This window comes from Etheostoma spectabile, chromosome 22 (assembly GCF_008692095.1).
Source record: "Etheostoma spectabile isolate EspeVRDwgs_2016 chromosome 22, UIUC_Espe_1.0, whole genome shotgun sequence".
NCBI classification, from domain to species: Eukaryota; Metazoa; Chordata; class Actinopteri; order Perciformes; family Percidae; genus Etheostoma; species Etheostoma spectabile.
In genome coordinates, this window is record NC_045754.1 from 13,450,046 (window position 1) to 13,461,481 (window position 11,436).

The following is an 11,436-nucleotide window of genomic DNA, read 5'->3' on the forward strand; positions in this document are numbered from 1 at the left end:
GGGGGGGGGACACATTTAACTGCCGCACCATGCCAAGAAGAGGGCTGACCATATGGTGATAGAATGTTGTGGCGAAAAGCAAACAAAATCATGTCCTTTTATTGGTGTAGATGTGTGAACGCTGACACAAATGCAGGTTTCCCCTCTGTGGGCTTGTGCAGCACCGCACAGACCCACATTCATCTCTTTCAGCATTAATGATGTGTGCATCAGCAGGACCTCTACAGGCCCAGCGGGGCCCAGTACACCAGCACAGCTGCCCTGGGTACAGACCCATCACTCAAAGTCAGTAAAGCACTCACTGGCTCTCTGTCCAGAACTGTGCCACAGATATTGATTATTTATAAGGGTTATGTCTGGTAATATTGGCTACGTAATCTATAACATTTGCCATACACACGGTTCTTTACTTTTACAGGTAATGTATGAGGAAAGTTTTCACATATGTATAATGAAAAAAAATAATGTACTTAACTATCTGCAGCTACTGTGTGTGGTTGTGTATGTGTGTGTGTATAGATAGATAGATAGATAGATAGATAGATAGATAGATATATACACATATATATATATATATATATATATATATACATATATATATATACACATATATATATATATATATATATATATATATATATATATATATATATATATATATATATATATATATATATATATATATATATATATATATATATATATATAAAATGCAGCCTCCAGCCAATGAGAGCTGGTATTTGTGGTGTTGGCAGGAGCAAGAAGTTAAGAATGTCAAGGAAGCTGTAAAACTCTTGGCTATGACCTTGTTTATAAGCTCTGTAAAGATATCATAACTCAACAAATTGTCTGTTAAAACAACAAGCAAAAAACTAAAAAACTAAACCTATGCTAAGCACACAACTCCTCTTTAATTTCAGTTAGGGAAAATGTATGCAGAAAACATGAGTAGCAAACAGGGATGAATGAACAGCTTTCGGTAGAAGGCCATCACCGCTGCATTGCACTTCTCTGCAGGGCTGTGACACCCATCAGTAAGAGTTATTAAGTTATATTAGTGTAATTTGATGCATTCAGTAACGTCACCATAAACTTAGAATATCTTATACACAGTAATAATGCTCTCAGGAAGAAAACAACAGTAAGCCTATAAAAAGAGAGAAGTGCACTACAAACAATACTAGAAGTGGCGGATGAGGTGTAATGAAAAGAACAAATGTTGGAGGTAAAATGATGAACATTGACTTTGAGCATAAATACATCTAAGCTCTAGCTTTCAGTGCATCCCTGGTTCGACAATAAAAATGCTAATGAAATTGATGCCCCTCTGAACTGTGCACAATGGGTGCAACAGCACTCCATGTTAGCTATGAAAAGGTGTCTCTTGCTGGCCGTTGAGTTTTGGAAAACAAAGAAAAGAAAGGACTGTTTAGTCCTGTTACTGATCCCTCAGTGGTTGCTGTACAAACACAATTATGCCTTCAGATGCAGGCAGGGGAAGTCACTCTAGCTTAGCGTAAAAAAATGAGTGAAGAAAGGAAGGGAGAGAGTATGGAATAAGACATAAGAATGGGGGAGGGATGGACGGACAGTATGTGTGTGATTTTTGCATCCCATTGCTCACCATTACATAACGCTTGATTCTGTGAGTTGCATTCAACAAGATGACATCATCAGCTGGTCTGATTCATGTATACCTCGAGTGGGCCACTCTTTGTCTACCAATCAGTTAGCTGCTTTTTTCTTACATGCATGACTCAAGCTTATTCACAATTTAGTATTTGCCTGAATGTTTACCTAGGAAAGCTACAACTTTTTTGCTATGTTTAGACCTGTAAGATGGAGAAAGTGGGATCCCACTGATCTTGGTCTGGTAAATCCAACATAAAAAAGTAAAAAGACAGACTTCAACTAATTGCTAAAGATTACTAAAAAAGAGAAGTTGGCAAGTACATCTGAACAGGATGATCCATTTGCCTGATGTTTTGGCTTAGGATGGAAGTTGGAATGACAACAGCCAACAAAACACTGCTCTGGTTCATCCATATTATATGATGAATTGATGCAGGGAACATTAAATTAAGTGTGCTGCCGTTTAATAACATCAATTATTGTGTGTGAAGCAGACCAGTTATTTATGCCATCCAATCTGATGCTTCTGCCAACACAGTGCCACCTGTCACACCCTAAGCGTATTTATGATTTTGTAGTACCTTTTTCCACAGCATAAATTGCTTAAAATCAAAGCAGCGTCACCCCTGATTTCCACCAACGGAAACGGCAGTGGCTCCGCTCCGGAACAACGGCAGAGTCAATAGCTTTCCGTTAAAGTCACTGTGTGTATTTTCACTGTCACAGTCATGGCCGCAGCCGTTCCGCAACAAATCTGGACCTAGTGGGTATTGAAGGACGGCAGAGCAAAAAGCTGACACGCACCGGAGCCGATCCGCAGTTGGTGGAAACCAGGGGTTAGATCCATTTGCAGGTATTCACCTGGGCTAGATTTGGTGCATATGTAGGTTGAGTGTCATAAAAAAAAAACAGAATGGAAAGACCGTTTATAAAATAAATTCTTCAGAAAAAGCAGCCACCTATGGTAACTTGGGATTCCTTTCACTGTTGTACTTGGGGATCCATCACTGTGACTTACTGTTTCTTCAACAGACATAAAGTGTCAAAAAAATCTTTACAGGTTGTACCTTGCTCCTTTATTTGTCTGATCTGTTTCACAGTTTCCTTCAGGATTGCACATTTGTCAGGCTTGACATTGAAGTTGTCGATGTCATTAAAGTTGGCGAAGATCAGCTCGGCAAGCTCTTCGATGTATTTGTTCTCGTGCTCACGGTTGCGCTTCTCATTCCGCTTTGGACTGCAGAGAAAGAGAAGACTGGGGTGAGAAAATGCAATGTAGAAGACAGTTAACAGCAGAAGAGTTAAAAAGTATGGGAAAAAAAGTTAAAGTGTTGGTAAATGTATGTATGGAAAAAGCTAATTCTACCACAATAACACATTGAATAGGTGGTAAGAAAGAGCCTGGAGCAGGGCAGAAAAGAATATCCATCAACAAAACTACACCAGGAAAGAGTTTTCGTACACATCTCTGGACATGATTAAAGATCCCTCTCATTTTGAAAGCTGCCAAAGGACAGTACACAACATCTACTGCAAACCTTGGCATTGAGAAGAGCAAATGGAGGCAGAAGGCCGGGGTCAGTTATTCTCCATAGGGCTTGAAATATAGCTCAAGAACTCTTTATTGTGCCAACATGAAGCACGGTATCAATAAAGAAGATCATCATTCTTGAGTGCTTGTCTACAGATAAACTAAGCAGATTTACTGTACAGACATCAACAGTGATCCAGGGTTAGCTGCCACAATGGCATACAGCCATTGATGGTAAGGACGTTAATTAAGGGTGTGCAAAAAATTGATTTGTATTCAAATTGCAATTCAAGCTCTATCGATTCAAAAAATGGTTCATAGAATTCCAAAAATCATATGTTTTTTTACATTTTTTTTATTGTATGTCTACTGCAATCACATAATAGATACTTTATTGATCCCCTAGGGGCAATCCAAGGTCCCAGTAGCTTGCGCGCACACACACACACACACACACACACACACACACAACAACACACACACACACACACACACACACACACACACACACACACACACACATTAAAATAAACAAATCTACATTATTAATATACATTTACATACTGTGAATGTTGTTGTTTTTTTTAATCCAAAATTGATATTGAATCAAATTGTGAGCCTAAAAATCGGAATCAAATTGTGACATTTTCGGAATCGTGCACCCTTAATGTTAAAGGTGTTAAAGCCAATAACCGACAAGAAGGATGTGGGGGTGGGGGTTGGGGGGGTTAGTGCGCGGAAGCACAGAAGGGAGAGGGAGGGGACGGGATGAGGAGGAGGAGGAGGGAGGGGAAAGCTAGTCTTGTTTTGTTTGAAAATACTTCTAATGTAAACAAGAAGTAACGTCACCCAGCATCGCTTAACGCACCTTTAATGTACATTATTTTTTTATGTAGCTGGAGCTTGATTTTACATTAACCATCTTCAAAACTCTAACATCAACCTTGTTTGATGGGTAATAGATGGTTTGGCAACAGGCTATTTTGCAATGCAGTGGGTAAGGTTGCTGACCACACACAGGCTGACTCTGGACCTGACCTTTGATGCATAAAAATGAATGTTCATGCCCAGTACTTTTGTCATTGTTTTCAAGTGTATGCAGTTAAATGCACAGTATGTAATTTCTACCTTCAGTTAGCAGATGTAGCAACTTGAATTCCGCCACCTCAAACCACAGAGGCTGGTTCATGTAAGTACACAACTCAACAAAATGTATAACATACTGCAGGTCTAGTTGTATTTAGACATTTTAATTTTACCTGGGTCCAAGAAGTTCAGCAGAACATTCTTTGCGCTTTCGTGACTCTGCCCTGGCAGGGTCAGATGGGTTTTCACCGACTCCACTCATCCTCAATGCATATCAGCGTCTGGAAAATGAACATGCAAAGACAAAATTTATGAAAAAACAAAACACAAATGATATTTAGTAGTTTGACTACAAACTCGAACCAGAGAATTAAGTGGAAACCACTTAAATACTCTAGGTATATGAGCAACACACACACACACACACACACACACAGAAAATAGAGCGGAGAAAGAGATTCAATCATTTCTCTCTGATGGTGCAGCTCTCCCCAGAGACACTGAAATGAGAACACAGCGCTTTGCCCACAGCACCAGACTGCATGTTCAACAATGTACCAAGAAAAGCCCATTTGTCACATGATGCCAAGCAAAGTCAGCTCACATTAAGAGCAGAGCGGGTTTATAATCACAACATGTGCCTGTGTTTACCGAGTATCTCTAGAATGCTTCGCTTGTAGTGGTTTGTGTCACTCAAAAAAGAAAATGTTACAATACCTTGTCTGCTCTTTTTGAAATCAAGCTACAGAATTTGAGATCTTAGTAAGCAAGACTTCATGTTCTGACCATTCTCTGCAATCCAAAGTGACAAGCCAAGGGCCCTGACCTCCTGGGCACAGCCAAAGTGCCCTTTAGCAAAGCAACGAACACTCATCCGCTGGGGGCGCTCATCCATGTGCAGCCCCCTCACTCTGACATCTCACCATTATTGCAAATATAGGTCCTGTTTGTGTATTTAGGCCTGTGTAACATGTGTAACTACAACTGTACCAACAGAGTGAAGAATGTGAATTTCCTGTTGCGGGATAAAAAACAAACAAAAAAACAGATTTTATTCTGCTCCTCCTCTTGGCCTGCAAGTCAGCACAGCCTGAACTTCATGCCACTTAATGAAAGACAATCAATTATTGATCAAAGCAATGTTTTATTAATTACCACCGTCATCTGCACCAAAATGTGATGGTGGCTAATGGACTTGGATTTCAAAATAGGACAATATCTACAGAATAGAAGATGTGGACACTTGTCTTCTAAAACAAATTATGCATTTAAAAATATATTCCTGAAAACAATTTCTTCTTGCAAGATGGGTGATCTGCAGCCCTCTGCTCCGAGAGTAGGGGAAGAGAAAGACAGACTGAAACAAAAAGAGACCCACAGAAAGAAAAAGTCATTAACTTTGACCATGGAAACAGTAGTGATGCTTAATGCTCAGCTATTACATAAAGCATAACAGAGTACAGCACAACACAATGTAGAACAGAGAGGAATAGCATAGCTTAGCAGCAGCAGGCTATACTAAAAAGGGAGCTAGTGACCATGCAAACTTGAGTCTGGCTCCCTCCTGGTCTTGAGTGACCTACTTAAAACTAATGGTAGGTTCTGTGCTCAAATGGATGAAATCAAAGCAGTGGTGATTGGCCAGAGAAGCAGAGGAGATACTAAAGGGTAAATCACATTTCCACCGTTCTGGTGACAAGTGACTTGAGTACTATTGGCCTGTACAGTGTATGGACAGGTAATGAACACACATTTCAATGTGCATGTGTCCTTGCATTATGCTCTTTTTAATGCCATCAGGGTGTCTTTATGCTGTGGCACGGTGCTGTCCACTGAAATTATAAGTCTCTTTAGCAGAGGTTATGTGATTTTATTAATGACAACAGAAACAGGCCATTAAAACTCACATAGCTAAGTGGCACTCTCCGCTCCTATTGGTTGTGTCTGGGCTTTCCAGCACAAGTTACCGTGGGGATTCTAGACCTGATTGGTTGCGCTTGTCCTGTTGAGCCGAATAGGATTGGTTCCCTTCGTCTCCTTGACATGGCAGTAATGATGGGTCAGTGTATATTGAGACAAAAAAGAGAGACTGCAAGTACCAGGCACGTCTCAATGACAACAACACAGACAGTCAGACTGCCTAGCAAGAGGGCTGGCAGGCCATTTTTGTTGCTGGGGTGTCTGATCTTTACATGGGCAGACTAGCGAGGGATCTCTAATCCTAGAGAATGCCCTGGGTCTCTGAGCAGCTATAAAGAGCTGGGCACTGGTGATAGCACTTACTGTACAGAGCTGCATCACTGAGATAATTATCAACATTGGCCACTAGGGGAGAGTTCCTCTTTTGGCGTTTTTCCATTAAATGGTACCTGCTCGACTCGGCCGCGGTGCCCAGTCCTTTTTTCCATTGCAGATTAGTACCACCTCATGCGTGAGGCTCGCCATTGCAGGAAACTGCCATGACCTAAAGCAACACACACGCAGAATGTCAAAGGTGTGTTGTTTTTGATTATTGGCGTGTTTCCACAGCCAGAAGGCAAATTAGTTTCTAATGAACCTGGAGGCAGCATAAAAACCAAAACACTGGATAAACTATTTACCGGTAAACACGTCGGGTTTGTTCAGGACCCCCCCCCACACACACACACACACACCGTCTGTCGTCAGCAATGATGACGCAGTGATTAGTGACAATTCTCTCAGACCAATCAGTGGTCCGCAGGTTTTCATGTCACCTTTTGGTATCGCCTCAGCTCGCTTGGAACCTCAACTGAGGTGGTACTACAAAAAGTACCTGTTAGCAGGTACCAGGGACTTTTTTCCCCCGGTAATGGAAAACCAAAAATGGCAAGTAGAGTCGAGTAGATACCATGCAGATACCATGTGCACACGCACACACACGCACGTCAAGGCAGTGATGTATAGGACCATAACAACGGAGGTGTCCATGATGGCACAGACTATTGCGCTTATGGCTCTGAAGGTAGGGCTCTGAGCTGAGTGCATTAAAACGCCTACCAATCTACCATCAGTAGGACACGTCGCTCACACTTCTGTCACTTAATGATTGTGAAAAAAGAAGCACAAAATTCAGTTTTGTCTCATTAAACAGTAATTTCAAAGAGAACCCAAGAGCAACTAAACACCATGTCTGACACAGCTAAGAGGTTGTGATCAGGACAGGATGTGCAACACCGCTCTTTAACGCTCCTAAAAATGAATTAAAAGTGGACTTCAACATTTAAGAATATTTAATAGTGGTTGAAAAGGCTGAGTCTAGATAAATAGCATGCAGACAGTGAAATTGGAAAGCTGTGTTAACATGGCTGAATAAGCTGAGCATAAATTCATGCATGCATATGAGACCTCCATTGGTACACCTGTACTGTGTGCAGATATTGACTAAGAGGAATGTAGGGTAAGTGGGGGTTGGGTAAGTAACCTCATTATACATGGAACTGATTGGCATATTCTGGAGGGCGTCTAACAAATTTGCAGTTCATCAAGCTGTCAGCTCATTTAGTTCATTAGTATTATAAGTTGAGACATATGGCCCCATCAGTCACTGCAAGCTACCTTATGGTATAGACAGTGTGAAGCCATTGTTCACACAAGCACGAGGAATACAATGCAGCTTTTAAAGAAATATGCAAAATCTCAACCAAGCTAAAGTATTGAAGGGTAGGGCAATACTATATTTCCATTGGAGTAAAAAGGGGTTATGAGTAAATAATAATAATAATGTATACTTTATTATTCCCACAAAGGGAAATTCTAATATTTTCACTCTGTTAAAACACACACACACACACACACACACACACACACACACACACACACACACCACACCACACGATGTCAGAGCGAGGGGGCTACCTTACAGGATTGTGCCCTGAGCAGACGGGGGTTCGGTATCTTGCAGAAGGGCACCTCAACAGTGCCCAGGAGGCGAACTGGCACCTCGCCAACTACCAGTACGCACTCCGCACTTGGTCCGTATGAGATCTTAAACCGGTGACCCTCTGGTTCCCAAACAAAGTTCCCCACGTAGGGAGCTACTGCTGCCAGAATAGGGTGAAGGGAAAGAGTGGAACTGTGATTCAAGAAAAACTTTTTGTTAAAAGGGGGAGGCATTTAGTGCTATTTACAGTGTGTTTGACCAGCTGCTTGCTGTTGTTGGCAAAGCACTGGTAGGCTGACAATCACTGGTACAAGTCATCAAGTAAAATCTGAAGATCTAACCTGGAAATGACGCTGGGGTCACAAGATTATTTTGAGTAGATAGATAGCCTTTCATGCAGTTGCTATGTCACTTTAAAGTTGTAAAGATGAGCTTAGGTTTCCACTTGCATAAGTGTAGTAAACACCTCTACTCAGACAATCTCTCTCTTCCCATCTCTCTCACGCAAACACACACTTATAAGACAGAAACCATAATTGTATACTTGGGTGCTGACAGGTCAGCTCTGCCAGTGTGAACTCAACACTTCATTGCAGGTTTTCATCTTCATCATGGCCTATCTGTGTGACTGACTCACAGGGCTAAATGATGGGTTATGTTATTAAACCACTGTAATAACCACAAGCCTGCCTCAGCAACACAACGTTGGTTATTTTCCAATATCTCAACCTGTTTATTAGTCCGATGCACCAGACTTTAATTTTTAATATCAGGACTCCAAGCAATATGGACTTATTACTTTAACTCCCAACAAAGTAATTAAGTAATAAGTAATTAAGTAATTAAGTAATGAGCAGCTCATTTGGCAAAGATAGTAAAAGAAAAGAATACACACTGATAAAGACAAGTCGAAGTTTGAAAAATCAATTGACTTTGAAATCCCTAGGTGCACTTGAGGGAGGGGATCAAAGGTGTGTGTGTCATTGCTTATGTCTTAGGTGTCACAAGCGCAGACTCTCCTAGACTGAACTAGAGCCAACCAGTCTGGCGAGGCAGGAATGCCGGAACAACAAGGGGCTGCTGCTGCAAGTAGAGTTGGAGACAACAACCTTTCCCCTTGTCAAGCTCAGCTGGTACAACCTGTACATGACATGCTGTATCCAAATTCCATAAACTCCTTAAAAGCACAACAACCTTTAACCTTTAACTGCACCTTCAATTACTTGTAATTACTCTTTAATGTTGTATGTAAATGTGTTTATGCTGAAGGTTATAAATCTGATTTTCTTAAGATAACCAAAGGTGTCCCTCAAGGATCAATCTTAGGACCGATTCTGTTTTCAATTTTTATAAATGATTTAGATAGAGATATTCAAGCCAAATTACACTTATACGCTGATGATACAGTGGTTTACACCCAGGCTTCCACCATTTCAGCAGCAGTGCAGGAACTTCAGACTGCATTTCAGACATTGCAAAATACATTATTGAGTCTAAAACTGGTTTTAAATACACAGAAAACAAAGTTTATGGTCTTCTCAAAAGCTCGAAAACAGCTACTTGACAATTATGGCCTCTTGTCCTTAGATGGGAAATCAATTGACAGAGTGTCTTCATATAAGTACTTGGGGATATGGATAGATGATAAGCTCTCCTTCAATGAACATATTATTGCTTTGGTCAAGAAACTTAAAGTAAAGCTTGGCTTTATTTTAGAACAAATCTTGCTTTACTTTTAGTGCTAAGAAGAAACTGTGGAAGCTTCTTTTCTGTCTGTAATTGATTATGGAGATATATTGTACATGCATGCCACATCATCCATCTTGCGTCATGTTGATTCAGTTACCAGCATCACTACGATTCATAACTATACAAAGTCCCTCACCCATCACTGCATTCTTATGATTAGTTGGTTGGACATCACTTAAAATTCGTAGACACAAACATGGTATATCTTTATTATAAAGCATACTTGGCAAACTTCCACTGTACCTCTGTAATCTCCTCTCTGTCTGTCAGGTACCTTCAGCTACGCTCTTCAAAGTGGTTGCTGTTTACGTGCACGAGTTGCAAACCGAATAGGAAGAACTGCTTTCTATTATTCAGACCTTGGGGGTGGAATAATCTACAGAAAGTACTAAAGTTAGAAACCCTTATGTCCATTAATGAATTTAAAACTATGTAAGGAGGTTTGATGGAGACATGTTCTGTGTTTCTTGAGAGTCTAACTGTGTTTTTTAACATTTTGTACTTTGTACTTTTTTACCTTGAAAATGTAACTTGGTGTTTATGTATGTGTTGTGATTTGGCTGCTACCTTGGCCAGGTCTCTCTTGTAAAAGAGATTCTGAATCTCAATGGGACTTCCTGGTTAAATAAAGGATTAATAACAAAAAATAAAAAAAAGCACTTTGAATTGCCTTGTAGCTGAAATGTGCTACAGAAATAAAAGTTGCCTTGGCTCCCCCCAACTACCTCGGTATGTCATCAGGGCATAGTGAACACTGTTGTGCCTGTCTGTGTAAAAGTTTTAAAGTTAAGTCTGCGGGAAGTTTTAAATTGTAGCCACACTTACAACCACTTTAACGGCATTGCTGTGACTCACTGTGAAACATGCAGAGAGGACGAAGAAGGTTGCGATTTTACGCTGTCTCAGGTACCAAAATTGGCACTGCGTGATTTAACAAGTACTGACGTAATTCTGCACTTGTGTAATGATATCGCAAGACAACTTTTTACCTTGACGAGAAATATCATCACGCTCCAATATTGCAAGGGACAAGCTCTTGTCACTCCTCTACAGTAAGCAGCTATTTAAATATAGTAATTTGAGAATTTCATTAATTCATACTGTGACAATATGATCATATCATTTTATCGTTACACAAATCTGTGGTGTAATCCTAACCCAAATAAATGATTTCCAGACAGGTTATACTAAAACCAAAATCAGTTATTAAAGTTTTCGTTTTACATACATTTTCCATATTGTGATACTCCCCGGCCACTTAAATAGTAAAATTAAATGGTTAAATCAACGCCACTCTAAACAAGTTTACTTTATCAATAAAAATAGTTATAATTAATCCTTCTCTGAGAGTGTAAATCAAAACTAACAATTGTTATCTTTGGGTAGGATGGTTTGCACAGGTCTACCTAATAAAATGGCCAGAGTGTTAAAGAGTCTTAAAATCAATTTTTTGTTATACTGATTTCAGACATATTTCCCAACGCATATGTTTCTTCCACATTAGATAACTGTTAGGTGTTTCTAAAAAAAAAAAAAG

At 40.1% G+C, this 11,436-nt stretch overlaps 1 protein-coding gene across 7 annotated transcripts in view; it reads right to left on the minus strand.

Annotated features, from left to right (window-relative positions):
• Positions 1-11,436, minus strand: part of ncoa2 (nuclear receptor coactivator 2) — a 67,162-nt gene that overhangs the window by 28,391 nt on the left and 27,335 nt on the right. For all 7 annotated transcript variants that reach the window (XM_032503511.1, XM_032503509.1, XM_032503510.1 and 4 more), the window contains 2 exons: positions 4,423-4,530; positions 2,700-2,869 (listed from right to left, as the gene is read on the minus strand). In XM_032503511.1, coding sequence (XP_032359402.1) covers positions 2,700-2,869; positions 4,423-4,511 — 259 coding nt within the window. In that variant the 5' untranslated portion in view covers positions 4,512-4,530. The remainder of the gene's footprint in view (positions 1-2,699; positions 2,870-4,422; positions 4,531-11,436) is intronic.